Source organism: Manduca sexta, chromosome 19 (assembly GCF_014839805.1).
Source record: "Manduca sexta isolate Smith_Timp_Sample1 chromosome 19, JHU_Msex_v1.0, whole genome shotgun sequence".
Classification (NCBI taxonomy): domain Eukaryota; kingdom Metazoa; phylum Arthropoda; class Insecta; order Lepidoptera; family Sphingidae; genus Manduca; species Manduca sexta.
The window spans coordinates 11684825-11707046 of NC_051133.1; the positions used below are offsets into that span (position 1 = coordinate 11684825).

General features: G+C 35.5%; 4 protein-coding genes across 5 annotated transcripts in view; 1 reads left to right on the forward strand and 3 right to left on the reverse strand.

The window, feature by feature from the left end:
* Positions 1-1881: 1881 nt before the first annotated feature.
* Positions 1882-6187, reverse strand: LOC115440329 (BTB/POZ domain-containing protein KCTD12). The gene has a single exon (XM_030164577.2). The coding sequence runs from the start codon at positions 5470-5472 to the stop codon at positions 4771-4773; it is 702 nt and encodes a 233-aa protein (XP_030020437.1). The 5' UTR covers positions 5473-6187; the 3' UTR covers positions 1882-4770.
* A 219-nt stretch (positions 6188-6406) lies between these two features.
* LOC115440332 (acylphosphatase-2-like) lies at positions 6407-9908 on the reverse strand. The gene is made up of 3 exons (XM_030164579.2): positions 9639-9908; positions 7421-7530; positions 6407-6655 (listed from the first exon to the last, which is right to left on the reverse strand). The coding sequence occupies exons 1-3, from the start codon at positions 9768-9770 to the stop codon at positions 6538-6540; spliced, it is 360 nt and encodes a 119-aa protein (XP_030020439.2). The 5' UTR covers positions 9771-9908; the 3' UTR covers positions 6407-6537.
* Positions 9909-10071: 163 nt separating this feature from the next.
* Positions 10072-12458, forward strand: LOC115440331 (succinate dehydrogenase cytochrome b560 subunit, mitochondrial). The gene is made up of 4 exons (XM_030164578.2): positions 10072-10246; positions 10323-10384; positions 10463-10698; positions 12086-12458. The coding sequence occupies exons 2-4, from the start codon at positions 10362-10364 to the stop codon at positions 12370-12372; spliced, it is 546 nt and encodes a 181-aa protein (XP_030020438.2). The 5' UTR covers positions 10072-10246; positions 10323-10361; the 3' UTR covers positions 12373-12458.
* Positions 12404-22222, reverse strand: part of LOC115440327 (transferrin-like) — a 53292-nt gene continuing 43473 nt past the window's right edge. For both annotated transcript variants that reach the window (XM_030164574.2, XM_037440328.1), the window contains exons 6-15: positions 22013-22170; positions 21255-21459; positions 20430-20592; positions 17986-18112; positions 14646-14830; positions 14270-14357; positions 14122-14200; positions 13649-13744; positions 13079-13341; positions 12404-12596 (exon numbers count right to left, since the gene is read on the reverse strand). In XM_030164574.2, coding sequence (XP_030020434.2) covers positions 12504-12596; positions 13079-13341; positions 13649-13744; positions 14122-14200; positions 14270-14357; positions 14646-14830; positions 17986-18112; positions 20430-20592; positions 21255-21459; positions 22013-22170 — 1457 coding nt within the window. In that variant the 3' untranslated portion in view covers positions 12404-12503. The remainder of the gene's footprint in view (positions 12597-13078; positions 13342-13648; positions 13745-14121; positions 14201-14269; positions 14358-14645; positions 14831-17985; positions 18113-20429; positions 20593-21254; positions 21460-22012; positions 22171-22222) is intronic.

Consider the following 22222-nt stretch of genomic DNA (forward strand, 5'->3'; position numbering starts at 1 on the left):
TATTAAAAAATAATGTCTGTAAAAACAGATTTTAAATAAGTTAAATATTTGAATCTATCTTTTAGCTCTACCAATATTGCCTAACATTTATGGATAAAATAGATTAAAGACGAATTCAGGTTTTAATTTAGAGCAAAAGGGTATAACGAGTACAATTAATCAAAATATCTTATACTAGCTTTTGTCTGCAGCTCCGCATGAAAGTTTTACAGGATAAAAATCAGCCTATAGCACTCAAGAGTAATGCTTCCTATTAGTGGAAAAAAAATGTTGGCTTAGTAGTCCTTGAGATTAGTGCATTCAAACAAACTCTTCGGCTTTATATGTTAGTAAATATATTAACTTATCATAACCTTTTTTGTCTTCATTAATAATATTTTAATTTCAAGCCAAATGATATTGCAGGCAAAAAAATACCTACTTAATTCAGTAACAAGTATATTTAGAAACCCACGTGACCATTCGCCTGCCTAAAAGTAACTCAATTAGGCGATAAAATTACTCAACTCGTATTGGATTAGTCGACCTAAATGATTATATTGATCTGCATCAAAGGCTGTCACGTAACTTCATTAAAAGGTGCCTGATTCAATTATGTCCACATGAGCGGCGTGGTTGTAACGGATTTTAGTACTTTGAATTATCAAAGGAGTAAAAATATCTTTTATTAATATAAAGGTTGTAACCACTTGTTGCGCTAAGACGCGTTAATTTTATACTATCCGTAATGGGAACTTGAGTTTTGCAAACACTAGTTATTTGTACAGTTACATATATAAGTAGCTGTACTTATTCAAAACTTCATCGCTCTTATTTACTTTGTGTTCTTATAAAAAAAAATTCTTTACAAAATAAAAGGGATTTACTTTACTTCACACAAAGAAAAAAAAGTTTCAATTAAACACTTAACACACCATATATAGGGTTTGAATTCTTGAATTTTTTCAGTTACGTTGTGGCTGACTGTATTTTAAGTAAAGGTAGTATGTAGAGTTTTTTACCATGAGTATAGATGTCGTAAGTCTAGTACAAAATGAAAAACTTCTATTATCAAAACTCTGTGTTCAATTTCACTACCTTATAGCAACCATATCAGCTTAGCTCGGAGTCTGCCCGATATGGCGATAGACTCGCACCCTATCACAACATGAGACGGAATACGCTCGGCGAAGAGTGGGTGCCCCAGGTGTGCTTCAACCTACCACTTCGGGGATGAAAAATGTAAGTTCGAATTTATGTATTTTTACTTACCCAGCATCCAGATGCAGACAGAAAATTTATACTGCTCGAAAGTTACACAGGGTCTGAATTATGAAGTTGCAGTGGCCAAGAGTCCATATAACTCATTTTTTTGTGTTTAGAAGACTTTATTTTTCGCAACAATTCCTGTGGGGTTCCCTTTATTGTAGAATTTACGTATCTCATCATTAGAACGATTTTGCAGACAATATTTATGCATATTAGCATCTATGCATTATAGTGTCGGGTCCCTCTTCGTAAAATTTTACCTTTCGCCATTTTGAGGTTGTATATCGGCTGATAAGATTCCTACCGTGGTCTAAGTGTCGTTAATGATAACAGCATTGGCAATAAAGTGGGTTTATGGGGCAGTTGCGAAGGTAAGTTAATGTTTTCTTCTTACGAAGATTGTTTATTTGTTTTATTGTGCCAGTGGAAATAAAACTTTGAGAATACTTAAAAAAGAAAGTAATTATACCAATGTAGTTAAAAGAAAAATATATCGATTATATTATTTATCATAAAATCGATATTCGTTAAGTGAGAAAAATAATTTTATAGTCTTGAAATTATTATTTTTTTACAGATCCGTTACATAGTGTCTAACAAGATAGGGTTGAAATTGAAAATAATACACATACATTTTTTTAACTAAATTTATTCCCAAAACTATATTTTTAGAAATCCTACTTTAGTTATCGAGTTCAGGTCCAACACTGTTTTTCTCCATCAGAACATACACTAGGAGAATCCGAATTTACAAATAAATGCTTTAGTTAAATACGAAACCAATATCGCTACAATTACTCTGTAGTGAACAAGCAGAAAGTATGAAATACCATCGTGTGTTAAACTTCGACGTGAAAACACGGTTTGATCGTGTTATTTTTATTTGCATCCCACTGTTGGTAAACTTTTCGCCGCTGTGGTTTTTACCAACAAAGTTTCAACATAAAATCTGAATACTGGAGTTTATGCGATGTACGTGCCGAATTTAATTCAATGTTTTTGGATCAAGAAATCGTTACACTACGAAATAATGGTTTTTGACGGCTGGCTGTATATTTTTCGCCCTTTATACTATTGTTTATTGCTTGACGTTCGTGTTTTATGTTTCTCCGTCACGTTTGTACCATTATTGTGTATTTATTTTTATTCAAACATGATTCATATGTTTCTGATTTTAAGACATTTATAACACGTCAAATGATATCATAATTCTGCTTATTCTTTCTCGCTAAAATACACGAATCACCGTAACTGTTATGCATCTTGAAACATCAGTTAATCTATATTATATTTATTATTAATCTACGTATGGGAAATAATAGCAATGCGACCCGTATTAGTGAATGTAACAAATTGCATACACAGCTACTTTAGATGATTGTACATTTTAATACTAACAATAATTCTGACTAAAATACAAATGATAAACGCCCTAAAACTAAAAAACATAGATAAGAAATACAATGGCTTCTATTTCTATATCTGACGACTCTTTTTATATACGCGACATTATTACGTCGAATTATTTAACAGTTAACAACTATTTATACGTACAATGTTTTATAAGAAAATAAATATTATAGATAATCCTGAGACAGATAAAGCGTAACAAGAAACCGCAAACTGAGATTGACATAAGACGTTCGAGTATTATTTATGTCCCTTTCCTTAAATATTTATGGAAACGTCTCACAATATTACGGGTTTTATTGCATTGCATTAATTTTTTAAACATTTATACATGCTGTATTCAAACTTTATTTATTACCAAAGAAGAGGGCAAAGGAATTACGGATCAAACAGAAAGTTTTTGTTGGTATAAAAATACAATACGATGAAATCCGTACAACATATTTGGTAATAGCAACACATAAAACCTTTAAAACGCTGCGTACAATTATCATTAATAAAAAACAATTTTGTTAGAAACATTAGCATACTTAGAGAGGAAGTTTGGCATGGAAGAACAGTTTAAAGTATGTCTAATATATCTAATGATATGACATTGGGTACTGGCATTATTTGAAAATACCCGCATTTTTGTAGAGGACATGAGAGCCAAATGGGTACCATGTGCGTCATTATGGTAACAAACAAATTTTCTATATCGTTTTCTTTACCGCTTTATGAATTCAAATCTTAACAATTAGCAAATCTTAGGAGTTCAAGTTTAATATAGTCAAATCTGAATTAACAAAAACATTTCGCGCCATAAAGCAACAAAAGAATCGTATTTTAAAACGTGGAATAATTGCAAACTGTTACGATAATGGTCCGTTCTGAACAAATTCTCATGCTAACGACCCAAACTTCACAGAGACGACAATATTTCCCTACAAGTTTGCAGAGCGTGGACACAGACTCGTAATTGTCTTTGACTTAAATAAAAGTTTCTCGCATTATTCCGTCTCGCTGCTTTCATAATTTCCGAATGTTTAGTGCGGAGCGAGTTTTGTGCATACTTGCTTTTGTATTCGCATTTTCTCGATTACTTTTATGGAGTGCGATACAAATACTTTTGTACTCGGTTGAATTACTTTTAAGGTAAGAAGATACTTAATAATTTTGTTGTAATTATTGCATAGGCAACGTAAGTAACTTCTCATTGACATACCAAATATTAAAATAGGCAAGAATATTTCGGTATAGAGTTTATTAATTTTTTTTGTAAAATGGAATTCTTTTGATGCAGATTTTTATATGCAATACCTATCACTTCTGATGGTATTATTAAATCCAAAGCTTTAGAGTACGTTAAAAGTAAATCTAACGTTACCCTTCTGAATAATAAAATAATAAAATATATAAACACTTCGAAGTAAATTGTTTGCTTCATAATATTCCAATATCGCAAATATAGTCTGTATATTTTCGAGATTATTTTGTGTTTTCATATTTGTTGTTGTAATAAAAAGAAAACATGAACTTTAAGAGAAAGAGAAATCTAAATATAGCTTTATAAATCTATAAAGCTATATTTAGATTTCGAATTTCGCAGTAAATATAAGAATAATGGCCCACACTGTCCCTCGTATGTCACGAAATGTATAAATCCATAACAAAATAAGAAAATACATTGGGTAGCCATTTAACAAGATATACGAAATAATTCCTATTAGAAGTAAATTTTATACTAATATTTTATATTTCTTTACATTTAACACTATTTGTTACATATTTGATTATATTTAACGATTATATATCTACCAATAATTAAACGTTTACTCTTTTAGACACTAATTTATGAAACGAAACTCGGTACCACCCGTTCCGACTCTATTATTATGATTTTAATACCATATTGTACGCTATTATGTTTACGAGAAAGACAAGCTTTTACTACGTAGTACGCAAATATTGCGAATTACTTACGTGGAAATTCAATAATTTGATCTCAGTTCGAAACTAACTTCGTTAAATATCATTGCCCCGAAAATAGTATGCCTTTATTAGTATCAGCTGGTGTGTAGCCGACACGCGATCGTCAGCTGATTCAATGTCAACGTCGCTCGAGCGAAGGGCTTAATCACGCACGAACACGAACTCGTTGTAGTGGTTCCAGCGGTTCTCCTCGGAGTCGACGCCAGGCTTCAGCTCGGCGGCGCCTCCAGCGGTTCCGCTGCCGCAGCTCGCCGTCAGCTTGAAGCCGTTCTCTTGCAGCATGTCGAACGCCTGCTCTATGAACGAGTGCTTCAGGAAGAACCGAGAGGTGTACCTGTCTGCGAGTCCATGATCAGGGTCGCGGGACTCGTTCAAAGTCTCGCCGAAAACGTCTCGACACAGAGTCACCTTGCCGCATACCAAGATACGCGACAGCTTGCGGAACTTGACGTCGGCAAGCCCGTCGCGTCCGAATGCGAAGCTGCCGCGATAGCCCACCGTGATGCATCCCTTTTCGCGGTTAGGCGGCTTCGGGTCGGCGTCTCGCACTGCGTTTTCGAGGCCCACGAGCCTGTAGTGTTTCGCCTCCCGCGCCAGCCGCTTGTGTTCCCTGAAGCACTCTGGCAACACGAGCCCGCCGTCGCGGAGGTAGTCGAGCACGTAGCGGAACAGCACGCCGTCGCGGTCGAAGAAGACGCGGCCGCGAGCGTCGCGCGGGTGGTCGGCGTCTTGCAGCGCGGCGGCGAGCAGCGAGTCGGGTTCGCGTAGCAACGTATCGCGCGTGGTGGCGTAGTGCACGCCGCCTACGTTAAGCTCGAGGACCTCGGGCGGCGCGTCCGCCATGGCTGAGGGCTGAGGGCGCAATGTCGGAGCGGCTGCGCGCCCCTCGCTCCCCTCCCCTGACCCACTTACCGCGCGTCTCGGCGCCGCCGCGTGAGCCCATCAATAACGCACGCCCGGGTTACTGACTCGAACATAATTATTTCCTACCCTTCCGAGAGAAAACTCCTACGTGAAAGCTTTCAAGGTCAGCGTCTATTGTTAGCCAACAGATACAATATTATTGTTTGATTTGCCTCATTGCAGAAACGGGGCGGTTTTATTTGCGGATTTGATAGATTAGTTTCGCCGAAGTCTCGAACTTTTACTTCCTTACATTTCCTACGATGTTTTCCTCATTCGTACGAAACTTATATATTTTACCTGGACGTTGTAGCTTGTAAACAAACCTACAGCATTGAAATATAGACGGCAAGTCATTCATCAATAGCTGTACGTCGATACGTGGCCTTCGCGAGTTGTTAATAATTAACTAAAAGACCACCTGTAGAATCTGACCTGAACGGCTCTCTGCCCCACGGGTTCATAATATATTCAAGGCCATTACGTAGTTTTATTTCCGCGAATGCTGTCCCCTTGGAGGGGACTCGGGAGTCATGATAAACACATTTACGACAGACTGTAGAGTCGTGTTTCGTTAAGGTCCTTTTATGTTGGTTGAAGATTAGATTTCCTCTGAGGGACATCGCCACCCGATAAAAAAGATATTTGCGGCGAATTTTTAATCATTATTTGAGTAATGACCGAGTGGAGAGCCTTTATTACGGCCACTGGGAGGACACGCTTTTGTTTTTAAACATTTGCGCGCAGACGGTTAACGAGGGACCTAATGTAATTAACAATTCCTGTAGTTTTTTTTCCTACTTAGTGGTTAAATAAATTAATTTGTAAAATTGTGCTTTGGGTACCGAAGGGACGTTTTTGAATTCAAACTACATTTATAAAGCACTAAGGTTATAATATCAAATACTATCAAATTTAAATACAGTTGTTAACGGCTTTCCTTGGAGCCACATTTAATGTTGATAAAGCAACTCTGTGCTAATCTACTGAGATTTTTAAAACTCGTTAATCTTTAACAATACTGAAATTATCGAATGTATATTCTGAAATTTCCTTTTGGTTTTTAAATTCAGCTTTATCTATTCTGCTGCTTGGGCTTCCGGTGGTCTTCAGCCAATTAATCCTGAAAAGAATATTATTCGAAAGCCGCGACTCGACAAAAAAACTATATTGTCCTATTTTCTTTAATCTTCAAAACTGTTTCTCTAATAAATATTGACTTACATGAGTCTAATCTAGAAACTAGAAAAGATATGTAAGTATGCATAGATTTCGAAAAAATGTTCCGACGATTGCTTTAATGGAATCCGATTTGCTGGATATACAGTAAATTGCAAAATATACCAAATTTTCGAAACAGCTCGTCGTTAATGCTTTTACATAGGACAGTATTTTAAAGAACTTTTGTTGCGTTTTTATTAAAAACTGTGAATAAAATTCCGGTCGGCTTCATTTTTTAATAATCGCTTTGGAGCAATTTTCTCTTCAATTTTCATTATAAAATCCAGCCTTGCGTAAAGTTATATCAGCAAAGGAAGTATTGTATTTTATTCTAGAATAATCGACATATTTTTACTGTCGGTGATGATGGATGAATGGTGAGCGGCGACTTACCATCAGTCGAGACATCAACTCGCAGAGGCGGCCTTAGGGTGAAGCGATCTGGGCAACTGCCCGGGGCATTGCACTTACAGGGGACTCGCGCAATACCTTCGAGGACCTTTTTTTACGATCTTATCAACGAAACTGTGAAACAGGGAGACTGCTTTTTGCTTTCGCCTGGAGCCTCGCCTCGTTTAGAGCCGCCACTGTCAACTCGTTAGCCAATCTTCAGCTATACTATAAAATGAGTACGCAGAAGTAGAAGGGAGAGAAGAGAAGAACTTACATAGTCTCCACCTTGTCTGGCGGGCCTTGCATTTGTCCCTGGACGGTGCCCTGTGACGTATTCTTGCACCATCCTCGCAGCCCAAGCTTCTCAGCCTGATCCTTTGTGTACTGTAAAGGAATTTATTACTTAAGTTGTAAGTATTAACGTTTCATATTAGATAAGAAATATGGCTATGTAAATTTCTTTTTTAAGGATTTTATTTGTAGCAATGTGGGTGATTACTTCTGTATTTATTACCAGAGGTCGCATTTCGATTTGAATATCAAGATGGAGTGAATGTTCGATTCAGACCGAAACATCCGCCATAAGATAAGAAAAGGCGTACCTATATATAATGTATTATACCTATTTTGCTGGCCCTAATGAAACTAATTAATTTTCTTATATTGTTAACAAATTATATTTATGGGAATGGGAACCATGGGAACAATTACTGGGATAAAAAGTAGCCATGTGCTAATACAAGACATAGTCCATATCCATTCAGTTGTTACTATCGTCCAAATCATCCAAAAATTTTCACAAACTTTCACATGTATAATCTTAGTAAGAATAAGAAAACATTCGGTGAGCTTTATGTCTCTGTAAAAAAATATATTATGGCTACTGTCAGTGGCGGCCTTAAACGACAAGAGGCCCCAGGCGAAAGCAAAAAGAAACACACGAGGCCCCGGACAGATTAAAAAAAAGGTTCCCCTGTTTTAACAGTTTCATCGGTAAGAACATAAAAAAACGGTCCTGCGACGCACCGCGCGAGGCCTCTGTAAGCGCGAGGCCCCGGGCGGTTGCCCGGTTGGCCTCCCCCAAAGGCCGCCTCTGGCGAGTGTTGAATGTGGTATAAAGAAATTGGGAAAGAATTATGTATAGGTATATATCGTAAATACATCGCCACTGTGGCCCCCCTCCCAAGGTTACCTGAGCCCTCAGGCCCCGGGCCCAACCAGACCGCTCTCTAATTCCAGTACAACTCTTAAGCTAAACTCAAGCTTTAAAAAGGATCCATCGGAAGACAAGCCTATTATTGCTCTGAATAAATATACAAACCAAAAATCATAAGAATACAAGCAATGTTATACAAATGACTTATTCCAAAAATTTACTACACTACAACATATTTGAATAAACAATACCATACGAAAGTAAACTCCCTGTACTGTTCCAAATATCTCAAAATCCACTGCAAGCAAGGTAGCCTCTCTGGCAATGGATTCTTTACTTTTCAAGCAACCCGTTTTGACAGTAATGTCATATAGACATTGATTACTTTATTTTTTAATTAAAATTATACCTATTGATATTCAATCAGTATTATTTATACTAATATGTAAAGCTGAAGGATTTTTTGTTTAAACATATTAAACTAAGGAACTACTAAACCAATTTTTAGAAATTGATCACTAATAGGAAGCTACATTAGTCCTGAGCGCTATAGGCTACTTTGTATCTCAGAAAAAAATCTTCACAGGTGTAGAGCTGCAGGCAAACCCTAGTATTATACATTTAAATAGTGAAACTGATCTAAACATGCAAGTTTCTAACAAGAGATGTGAATTTATTTCGTAACTTCATTATCCTACCAGCTTGCTATTTATTTGTGTTATCTTTGTATTTTAATTTTGCTTCATCATAATGAGGTGTGATTTAAGAAAATGTTGAGCAGCAAGTGATAAAATAAATTTACTTTAAAAGAGTATTATATTAAATTGTTATTTTTTCCATTCTTATTCTAAGCCAGTGATTACGTATAGAATAGCATTCGAAATTCAGCATGTGTAAGATAAAACCAAATTCTATTGGACCCGGAGAATTCTGACTTTATATTCAGAATTCAGAATTATAATCGGGATGTATAATCCTGGTTGAAAAGTTTGTGCAATTTAAAAATTGTATCAACCATTTAAAAAAAAAATATATATATAAAAATAACTATGAGCCACTGTTGGATCCAGGTCATCTTGCTATTAATTCTTGTTTGTAATTTATGAAACGATCCGTCAATTAATATAACAACAGTCTTACCAGCATAAACTAGTGATAGAAATCTTTACATGTCCACTTAACGTTTGCAGAAAAGGATATCCTGCTTCTAATTCAAAAAGACGACGTAATGGACAACAGTTTATACTCGCATAATAAATAAATACAAATGGTTTGAAACAAGTGTATGCATCAGGCAAACGAAGAGAACTAGTTAAATATAAAAATAGAACTTTACCTTCCGGAAGAAAACTCCTTGCACCCGGCCAAATACCTCGAAATCTACGGCCTTATACATCGTTGTGGCGCTTGTACTGCAATTGACTCTTAAAACATTTGTCACTGCAGTGAGTACTAATAATCGTAACATTTAACACTCTATCATAAATTTATTTACAAAAATTTATCACTTTTCTAAGATAAATTTAATTTTTCGCGAATGTTTTTCTCAAGTGGAAAAGTCGTTTCGACAACCGTATTGCGGTAATCAATGGCACGTTTCAATTCACTCAATTTTATACTTTATGTTTGAAACGTGTTTTTCATATTTCTTTTGTGGTACATAGTTATATTGTAAGATTTATACGTATGATTAATTTACAGTTTTTTAGACCAGTACATACTTTTTTAATTTGTTAATTGTGCCGAATAAATTAATAATGGACATTATAAAATTAATAGATACATTTTTAAGCATGTTAGTATTGTCATCTTTTTTCCTTTCTATGTAAAAACAGAGAAAAGAGACGCTTAAATGAAGTGAACTGCTGTATTACCGAAATACTGCTTTCATTATGACGTAAACAAACTTGTCAAACCTGTCATGCAAGTTCGTCAGACTCAGTGGTGAGTTTAGTTTATGTTTTTTTGTAGATTAAATAGTTATTCAATTTCTTATTGGTGTCACTGGTGTTTGTTTCAGAAGCCTACGACGATATAAACATTATATAACGTGAAAGTCATGGCTCTTTTCAATTGCAGCAGGTATGTTGACAAATTATTATGTAATAAGGGTTAGGTTGTTTTCAAGAATGGATATTTGAAATATGTTTTTGATTTTAGATTGGGGAGTAAGTCGGTGCTGGCGAGCTTAAGCAGGTTTCCTGCGACGCTGAGTACCGTGAACTATGCCCAGGCTGCGAGTGGCGTGCCTAAGATCACGTTTAAGAAGTTCGAAACTCCAGTGCCGGAGCATCACGATGTTAAAAATGAGCGTCTGAACAGACCGTTGTCTCCTCATCTTACGATATATTCTGTTCAGCTGACAAGCACGCTGTCAATCACCCATCGAGCGGCAGGTAAATATTTTAATGACAACTAATGGAATTTTAATGGGATTTTGCAACAGTTTGGTATGGATTGTTATCTATACATACATGAATATTGATCTGTTACATGTTACATAGAGTCGTAAGTCCAATATGCATTTAATTTGTTTACTATAAAGTGCATTATTGTTTGTTTAATTATTAGTTTTAATGAATGCAGTCTATATGCATTTGTAGAAAGGATGTTTATTGAATTCAAAGTTTATTATGCATTGGGGAAATTCCAGAGATTAGTTCACTATATTCAAAGTATAAATTATTAAAACTTGCAAATTATAGTAAACATTTTATAAGACAATTAATTGACATGGATGAATACATCCTACATATAAAGACTTATTTTTGGTGCAATTTTATATGGTATAAATCATCGTATAATTACTATAGTAAAATTAAGTTTTGGTAATAAAGGTTGACAATCTTCATGGACCAAGTTTAGTTTGGTAACAATCTCATGTTGTTTATTTGCTTGATGCTACTAAGGTCCAATTAAGTTTTAAAATTCTATATAGTTCTTGGATTAATACAACGTTTAACACTTCTAGTTCATGTTACATGTTCATTTACAAATCTTATTTAATGTCATTTTAGTTAGATGGTTTTTTAAATTGTACTAGGGTCAAATGTAATTCATTTTGAATATTAAAAAAATTGGTTTAATATTGGTTATAGATAGACTCTTAGGGTTGCAATATCAAGCTTTGATTTTTGAGCATAGAATTCACAATATTATACAAGGTCATTTTGGCATCACATTGCTAAATGAAACTACATTCTTATCTTCTTGGAAATAACACTTTACAATACATTACTGAAACTATAGAAGTAAAATAAAAATTAAAAGTTTGGAACAAAATAATTAACGGTAAAAAGTAATTTTAACTTTGAAAGCTTCAATGCCGTTACTGTAACTCTAGAATTTATTGCAACGGTAACATCACACTTTCAGTCAGAGATACACTGACGCACACCTTATTCACAGTAAACTAGAAAATGATTGAAATTTTTTTAAATATAATGTGGGATTTTCAGTTGAAAATTTTTGTTACTTATAAATGGTTTTTGGCAGTGTTAGCAAATGTAGAAATGAGTATGTGCTTTTCTTCAATAACACAACAACAAAATTACCCTATATACTTCACGCTTGAATGGGAAACATTAATGATGAGTATAATATTCCGGCTAAATATTTCATGACAAACACAAAGTTTTTTTAAGTACAAATTTTTGTAAACATTCATATTAGCTATTAATATGTATCAACTAATATTCTATAGTAACTGCTAGATGTCAAACACATTTTAGTACCTAACTTTATAATAGGACAAAACCCAATTTGTTATTAATTTTATTCCAGGTATAATGCTGTCAGGTTATGCCAGCGCACTGGGTATTGGGGCTTTGGTTTTACCGAATGACATTTCTCATTACATCACCATTATTGAAGGCTTGAATCTATCACCTGCAACAATTTTCCTTGCTAAAGCCATCATTGCCGCTCCCTTTGGTTATCACTTTGCCAATGGTATCAGGCATTTGTACTGGGATACCGCTAAAGGTCTGACGATTAAAGAAGTTTACACAACCGGATATGCTATGCTGGGTCTTGCGGCAGCCATCACCCTCATTTTAGCAGCATTATAAACATAATTACGTTCTCATTAAAACAGACATGTTGTTGAATATTATTTATTTATTGTCATAAGTGGTGTAATAAATCATTAAACAAAGATTGATTTTTATTTACATACAACTTAGACAAATAGGAATGCCTATTAGGCGAGACCACATGAAGAGATGACGTCGTGGATGGTCTTAAACTTCTCGAAGTCTAGTTTCTCGGTTGTTGCTAAGCCTTTGGCGGCATTCTGAAATAAAGTAACGAATATTTAAATAATATCAAAAAAAAAATAATAATATTTCACTTAATCTTAACATTTGTTAAATTTTATACTGCTGTCATATGCTAATACTTTGATACCAAATGTAGCATATAACAATGGTATCATATTTGACAAATGTTAAGGGGATAGGTCAAGATAAAGAAGAATCGAAATTTTTAAGTATACTAATATTATGAAGAGGAAAGGTTTGTGTGTTTATATGGGCTAGTCTCAGGAGCTACTGAACCGATTGTGAAAATTCTTTCACTAATAAAAACTACATTACTCCTGAGTGCCATAGGCTAGTTTTTATCCCGCTAAAACGTTATCACACGCACGAAGCCGCAGGCAAAAGCTAGTCTGAAATAATTTTGACTGCTGATCATTCATTTCGAGTATAGACTGATGCAATGTCATTTGAAGGTTTTACAAATGTTTGACTGCGCAAATATTTTCATTTCACTTACATTGAAAATAACATTGTTGTTCTTCAAGAACTCTCCGTAAATGTTGAAGAGGTCAGGTCTCGGAGCCAGCAATTGTGCGAGGCTCAATGGTGTGTGGGCGATGGATACGTCAGACAGGAAGTCCTTCGCTGCCACCCAGGTCCTGGAGGGGGCCATGGCGACGTTGCAAGTGGCGAAGCTGGAGAGAACATCTCTACCGCCAGCGTCGCGGTTCAGGCAGAGCAATTCGTATTGGTTGGCGTCGAAGTGGGACAGATCGGCACCTGGAAAAAAAGATAGTATTTTATTTAAGAATTTTAAAAATGTGACTGGCTGTGAACATGCTTGTATTTTTAGGTATTTTTTGATACAATTCAGGTTTAATTGAAAAAGTATTTAAAGTAAATGTCAAGGTGTATTTTATGCCTGAATACCAGTATTCATGTGCAATTTGCCACCTGAGTAGTGTATTTAAATTTATAAGATTTTTGGGACTATTTTTATAATATGGCTGTACGATGTTTTTTTTATTCTCTACTTCTACAATTCTAAACTTTGTATGAAGTGGATAGACAATACAATATCACTTACTCGACACAAATGCGACATCTCCTCTGTCCTCTTCCAAGCACTTCCAAGCGCTGCTGTCGGATCCACATTGCTTCTTCAATTTAGACACATCATCACCTGCAATTAATATATAAAAGGATTAACCATAAATATTTTTTTCATCTTTTGCTACTTCACTGTCTAACGTGTGTGTCTAACGTAGGTTCCTCATTATTGATCACTATTAATAACTCTACTCTGATTAATACCGGTCTCTTTTAAAATTATTGAGCTTGATCTTGGACTCTACATTTACTGCTGCAGGCAGTACGTTCGTAGAATCACGTCGTCATTTTTTTCTATACTAGCATGGCAGTCACCACTCTACACCTTATGGTAAGTGGAGTGGGGTTCAGATAGAGTAGTTGTTCATTCCCTTCTAGTCGACACAATTATGCTGTCCTGTCAAGTCCTACAAAATCTCAGTTCTAAGTAATATAATTAATGCCTCTTACCGCTTGGGTTGTTTTCGGGTTTGTCGACACCAGGCAAGCAAGATCCGCCTGAGAAGAATTCTCCCAAGTTCTTCACGCACTGCAAATACAAATATTTAGTGAAAATACATCAAAAGTATCCAAAATTAAGGTTGAAATTAGTACTTACGTGGTCAGATTGAATGGCCCTCTTGTTAATAAGGTAGAAGACAGGCGCGTGCAAACCGCTGAAAGTACTGTAAGAGCTGTGGCATGATCTGTAAAGAGAATTTTATTTGTGTATTTGTTACACTTTATTTATAAAGAAGTGATTGAGTTAATTTAAAATTTGAAATAGATAGGCTCGTTTGTTTTGAAAAAATGTGTTATAATCTCTTTTAAAACTTATATAGACGAAGATGCTATTAGAGAAACACTTAATTCAAGTGTGTTGCAGTGACATATTGAGTCAGATTCTATAAATATACCTAGAGGTTTTGGAAATTCTAGAAATATTTTTTCAGTATGATTATGGTGATTGGTTAACGAGATTCAAATTCCCTCACTTCTTTCCCCTCAAGTCGTCGATCTTGTTGTAGGCAGTGCCCTTCTTGACAACAGCTACTGCGTAGTTGGGTGTCTTCAGCTCTCCATACACTTCGTGGAATACTGGATGTAAGTTATACTTCTTAGCCGCTGCAGCTACTCTCATATCGTCTACCGATGCAAGATCTGAACCGTTGTCTTGGACCTACAGGATAATCGATAAGTTAGATAGCAAGTTATTTTAGCAATATATTGCGCAAAACTTCTAGATTGGGTTACACTAGTCGCGATATTTAAATAGCTGTACCAACAAGAGACTTGCCGCAAGTCTTACAGACTTCAAAATTTGCGGAAGTCAATTTTTTGCAAGTTTCTTTGCTAATATAAACTCGAGATCACACCAAAGAACATAAAAACCCTCTTTCATTGCTCAGGAGTTCTAAACAGTCGCTATAGCCGAATACGGCTGAGGCTTCAGACTTTATCTTTCACGGTTGGCTAGGTTGGAGGTGTATCATGCTCCAAATTAACTAACTTCGATAGGTCCCATGTAGGTACTTATAGTAATATTTAACCTATTGCAATGTTCGATGTAGACAAATAAGACGATAAATTACAACAGTTTGTTGTACCGCGAAAATTGATTGGAAACGAGAAAAGCCACATTTTCAATAGCTGTTTAGAGTTTAAACTGTGTAAGTAATTTTGCATGTTTTCTGAACTTTATACATTGTATTATATTTATATTTTGCTAATTATTTTTAACATGATTAGGTTCTCATACTTTTTCCTTAATATAATTTAAATATAATGAAGTTGCTACTTTTATTTCGCTAAAAATATATGTTAGTGAATTATTAGTTAATAATAGTACGGTCGTTACTATTTTTAATGCATGTTGAGACACTTTGGATCCTAGAGTTTGGAATGTTGTGCATGTAGGTTTATTATTATTGTTACATATTATAACAATTATAAGTATATGTCCCAATTACGAAAAACAATAAATCTGATCCTGTTTAAAACACAGTATACTGTATAGTTGGTAGATTTGAATCCCTTTATTGTTTCTAATTTCTATGGCCATTCAGTGTTGGAGCTGCAGTTTACAGGGTACACTGAATTAGCCCGGATTATAGCTCTGTTCAATACGGGGAGCTTTGAGCACATGCCAGCTTAGATTCCGGCGTTTAGGGATATCAACGCTATTATGGACAGCTGGACAATGTAAAGTGATTACAGCAAGTTAATTGTATCGTTGAATCTGTTGTGTAGGATTATAAACTTGACAATTAATATTATGGATGTATATTTAAGCGTTAATCTCCCGAAATGTAAGCTCAAAGTCTTGTAATCTCGTGGCGTACGAACATTTCGCCATAGAATACATTTTAATGTAAGCTGACGAAGGCCACTGGTATACTTCTTTTAAACAAAAAGCCCAGAATCCAGATAAAATTACCGTGCCTGTACTTTACGTATTGACCAGGGGGCAGGGCGGGGCAGCTGCCCCCCCTAGAGATTCTAAAAAAGTTGCCAAATGTAAAGCAACCAATTCCTAAGTCTTTGACTTCACTAGCTTGATCAATCATTCCCGTACGTCGAAAATGAATTCACCAATTCCATTCCTTATATTCCGTACGCTAAATTGCGCTCTGCTCTGCGGTATTGTTAAAACGGGAGGGGAATGAAGGAGGAACATGTGCACTCGACTTTATCTACAATTCATACTTTATTCATTTTCCATATCCACTTGCTCCCTCCGCCCCCTGGGCCATTGGCTGGCGACGCCTTTGCGAATCGCAATACTCACGAGGTCAAACTACTGATCCACGAGGGCTTAAGATAAAAATATTAAATATAGTACCAAACATTCTGATTTGGATGTCAATGGTTAAAAATATAAACGACAATTTAAAATCTAATTTGTGAAAATGCCGTATTGAAAGCAATAGTTTTGGAACAAATTTCTCGACATTCGACGCGTCGTGGGTGGGACAGGTAAGTTGGCAAAGAAAATTTAATAATCATCAATCAGGCTAAATGAGGGTAGACAGGCGAGAAACGATACGCTATTGTATATCCACTGCAGAAGCAACTGGGTCGCGTATTGTATGCAACTAATCCTATTATGTGACTGCCTCTGTGGCTAGGTTGTACTGCCTGCGCGGTACGGCAGCACTCTGAAGTCCTCGGTTCGAAACCCGGGTCGGGCGAAGTGATATTTGGGTTTTTTACTCAGTATCAGCCCGGACTCTGCAATTTGTGTCTGAAAAGGGGGTGCCCTGGTTGCGGCTCTGCATACCCCTTCGGGGATAAATGCGTGATGTGTGTGTGTGTGATATTTTTACGTATGTACAGTTAGCACATAAATAGCTGAACAAAGTCAAAACTTTCAAACGTTAAGTTTAATTAAAATACTTTATGAAATACAGCACATACTTTTCCCTTTTTGGATATTTTTGTATCTGACTGTACAATAAGTCCACCTACGTTGGAAATATCGTTAAAGACCTAGTTTTGTTCAATTAGTACTAAAAGCTTTGTTAGACTTTGTTTTGCGTGATGTTCTTTTTAATAGCTCCTTACTTAATTAATTTACTGACAGTTACGTGCCTATTAGTGGGAGTGCAGGTACAAAACTTCATTAGACTATGAACTTAGTTATTCAATTTTATTATAAGTAAAAGAACTGACATTTCCAGCAACAGAAATAATAATAAAATATAATATCAGTCCTGATTATATACGGTCTTACTGCTGGGCTCGGGACTCTACTACTGAGAGGTATTAGGCTTTAGTCCATTACGCCAACATAGTGCGTTTTGGTAGACTTCACATACCTTCAAAATTCCTATAGAGAACTTCTCAGGTATGGAGGTTTACTTATAATGTGTTCCTTCACCGTTAAAGCAAACGATAACTCACAAAGAATACACACATAATTTTAGAAAAGTTGGTGGTGAGTGCCGTTGGGTTTTGAATTTGCGGAGTCGTTTCGGCAGTCCGTTTCACACCCAACTAGGCTATCGCCGCTTTTAGAACAGAGATAATGTGAGGCTATCCCATCCTCACTATAAAGTTTTTTTAACGTAAGCAAAAGATTAATAATGAAATACGATTTCGTTATATAAAGTTGAAGCTTTGAGAGTACAGAAATATATTTTAACCTAACTTTGCGATATGTTACTCAAAAGAGGTTTAACACCCTGGTTTATTCCATTAATTACCAGTAATTTATAAATACATAAGTTTTGTGTACCAAAGTTTTGCAAATATTTGTTTCGATACTTGATAATTGACATTAGTTTCTGGTTTTGAATAAGGAAAATCGCGTTTTATTTGCTTTTTTGTACTCACGCTCTTAAGACAGGCATCTTCGCTGTTTTCTTGAACACAGTCTAGGATCGGTCTGATGTCTCTACTGAATGCGAACACGGACATAGATCGGCACTTAGATAATGCCACGTTTGACGTCACACATAGCCTGTAAACAATAATGGTCGTTGTCAAAGAGAATAAGATGTTAAAAACTATTTTTCGAATTTTATCGCGGTTTTAATAATTTTAGTTTTTTTCCGACGTTTCGAAGATTTTGCAGCCTTCATGATCATTCACAGCGTCCCCCTACTAAAATTATTAAAACCGCGATAAAATCCGCAAAATAGTTTAATTTTAATGTCTAACATTTAAATTAAACTATTTTCATTCATGGTTGCAAAGTCAAGTCAGGCTGCAAAGTCTTCGAAACGTTGGGAGAAAAGTAAAATATTAAAAACCGCGATAAAATCAGTAAAATAATTTAATTTAAATGTCTAATATTCGCGTTAACTTAAGAAATCTTTAATGTCTAACATTCGCGTAAACATAAGAAATAATTATAGAACAAGATGTCTTTTAGGTATTGATTTATTAGTTTAGTTGAGCAAATATAATGCAAAAATATCTGCCTAAAATATATTTTCAAACAGAACTTGGGAGCAATGTAAATTGTTGTGAATATAAGCTTCAAATAAAGTGAACTATTTTAAATTATAACTCTTCGCAATGTTTCCTCTGTTTTGAAGCGAGTTATCTCCCAGTCACCCGGCCTCGGAGTCTTTTGTTATTTATAAGCGTGCATAGGATAAAGAGAATCTAAAATCCACGCGGATTAAAAACGTTTATAGAACTTGAATACTCATAGTAAAATTTTACATAATTAATTGTTTGTAATTAATATAAGGAAGTAGCTAGCACAAGGTGTTACCAACTAAGGTTTAGAGAAATGGTCCATTGATATTATCTAAATCGATTCGAAGACGGTACCTACTAAAATATGATCTTAAAATATTAAGTTTCCAAAGATTGGAACGTAATTATCGTATTAAGTTTATCATTTTGCCAATAATTTTATTTTATTTTATTTAAATATTTCTACACACATCTATCGATAGTCCACGCATGCGTGTGCTATCCATACTCAAGATACTTATTATTGAAATCATAGGACAGTAACTTGAAATCTTCCCCTACATTAGGCACTGTCAGTATCATATAGGAACAATATACATTCCGAGTTATTATGCTGTTAAAACATTTAGAATATGTTAATGAACTCCGCTAATTGTATTGCATAAACCAGTTTTAAGATTAGAAAGTATTATTGTTTTATTGTTCGATCATTTACATTTTAGCTTTCTTTTTTATATTTTGATTTCTTCCTAAAGTTTTGGTACGAGCGATGCAATGGATAGAAGGCAGTTAACGAGGGCGGAGGCAACCATTATATGCTATTATCCTGATGCATAAATAAGTGTACACACTACGTATCTATATATGAGGGTAAGTAGATATTAAGTTAGCAGTGGTCACAAGTCTTTAATAGATTTATTGACACCAAGAATATCCTATCTTATACAGGGTTAATTTGACGTTATCGAATGAAAAAGTGTAAGTTTTGGAAAAATAAATAACAATAAAGAGTAATTTTAATTGTACATATCCTAATGGCACTAATAATATAAGACAATTCGTCGTAGCGGCAACGTCACATTTTCAATCGGAAATAAACTCACACACATCCTATTAGTACTTACTAAACTACAAAATAAAAAAAAACAGACATTTAAAACTGGGATTTTAGGTGAAAATATTTCATAGATTATTTTTGACATAATGTTCGCAAAAGTTAAGACGTGTATGTGGTTTCATTTATTAACGCAATATCACAATGACCCTGTATAGGAATTAGACGTGATCTTTCACTAGCCTGTTTAGTGGCTCGCTTATAACGAAGCTACCCGATATACCTATACCTACAGTCATAAATCTGCTAAATAGGTTCAATAATTCCGTGTGATTGGAAACCAGTTCCAAATAGAAGTCTCGGTGGCCTTGGTAAATATTGATCAATTACTTAGACATAAGAATCGAAGTTGACGTTGGTCAATTACCTATGATAGAACTTGTAATTATTTCTTGAGTTCGGGAGCTATTTGACCTTTGGACAATGTATTTTGAGTCCAATTTCTGAGAGTACTGTCAGTCTTACATTGTTAATACAGAATGCCCATTTATGAACCCTATAACTTGACAAGGATAGTGTTTGCTTAAAATTATAATACCTAATCGGATTTCAAACATTATAGTCATCCAATGAATAAAGTCTGCTGAGTCTTTTTAACTAAGCCAAATGTCGTAAAAAACACAGAACAATGGACTGGAATGGAATTTAGTATCTTCAGTATAAAAGTTTCAGCTAGCTAACTCTTCTCATAGTCGTCACCTTTCAAAACTCCTCAAAAGGACTTGGTTTTGCCTACCTGACGACCAGCTCGGGAGCTCCATGCCCTCTCTCAATGACCTCCGTGTAGTTAGCCTTGTTCAGGTAGTCAATGGGTTTGATTGGGATATTGTCAGCGACGTGGTGGATCTTCTCTGATAGACCAAGGACTTTGGTGAACCATTCCGGTTTGTCAGCTGCACCTGTTTTAGAATTTAGATTTTGTGTTTTTAACGTGAGGGTGCAATTTACTTTAAGGCTGTTACATTTTTAAGTACATCTCTTTTATTATATTCAGTGACTTGCTTACAGAAATTTGGAATGCTTTCGATAGGATAAGCTTATATTGTTTCTGAAATTTAACACACAATGTTCTTGTTTCGAAATATTTAGCATCCTTTGAAGATTAGACTGGATAATATAATTTCGTCACATGTTTAACTATTAGCATTTGCATGTTGTAGTTAAATTTGCATTTATTAACTTAACGAGCGAGCGTGTACCTGACACTGCCTTGGGAATAATAGTAGATGGCTGATGGATTGTTAGGGTTACTCCATTGGGGATGATAGTATAATATGCATGCAATTAGATAAAGTAGGTACGACTCTACAACCCATTATGAAACAGGCCTAGATTTTAACAATATTCAAAGCATTGTTGCTATTGTTAATCTGGAAGATAGCGCGGTTTCTATGAGCGATCACAATACAAAAGCTTTCAAGACGTTATTCTCATTTTTTCACTATATTTAGCGAAAACTATACCATCTTAATCGAAACATAGTACTTAAAGAAAGAGAATAATGAAGGATTCATTATTGTTTTCGAGAATCTATAAAAACTATAGACATATTTTTGCTTACCAGAATCAGCTAGTTGCTTAACCTTCTCTCTGAGTGGAGCGAGTTTGGCAAGTACATCATTGTGACCGATCAGTCCTTGCCAAGGTCTGGCAGCCCATGAACAAGCCTTGCCAGTGATGGGGGCTTTAGATCCGTCCACGCAGAGGTATCTGAACTCTTCGGGATTTTCGTTTGATGGACTCGCTGGAGTTGTACCTACTGGAAGCTACAGAAAATCGTTACGCATTAATAATGATGACAAATAATCTAGCATAGAAAATGTTAAATTAATCGAATCGTTTCAATTCTGTAAATACACATGGAATATTAAATGTTATTAAAGGTAACATAGGGCAAGTAGAGCCACGGTTCAGGGTCATTAAATTTAACGTAAACGTTAGGTACGTCCCTTAGCGATACTAGAAACCTAAAACCTAGACGTAAAAGAAGAGCTGGGTGGTAATTCTTAGAAAGTAAACATTAGTAGATATATGTCGAAATAAAAAGACGGAGGTAGGATTTCATACAAAACCCTTTTACGGATACCATGTCATGTGTGATATTTGCTTGTTCTCAATATATGAAAGTCACATGACGTGCTTAAATCAGATGCAACTAATCTGTCTACTCTGTTTACTCTAAATCCAAGATTAACATTCGACATAAAAGTCAAAATCTTGAGAGTTACCTCGGCATTCTGAGCGACATGTCTCAACCAGACAAATATCTACATTCCCAGAATTACCCCTATCGTTATCCTGACCGTAATTATCACATACCCCAAAGAATTTACGTGTGAATATGACTTTGGTGAACGCGACCTCCCCGTTGTTGTGGGCGAGGCATCTCAACGCGCCCTCGTACCCGCTGTAATTGTCGGGATAGTCACAACGCTCCGGGTGTTCGCACATTGAACACAAATGGCTGTATTGTGATTCTGAAAAGGCGTTCGTTATTAATATCTGTGAAATATTTTTATGGTAAGATGT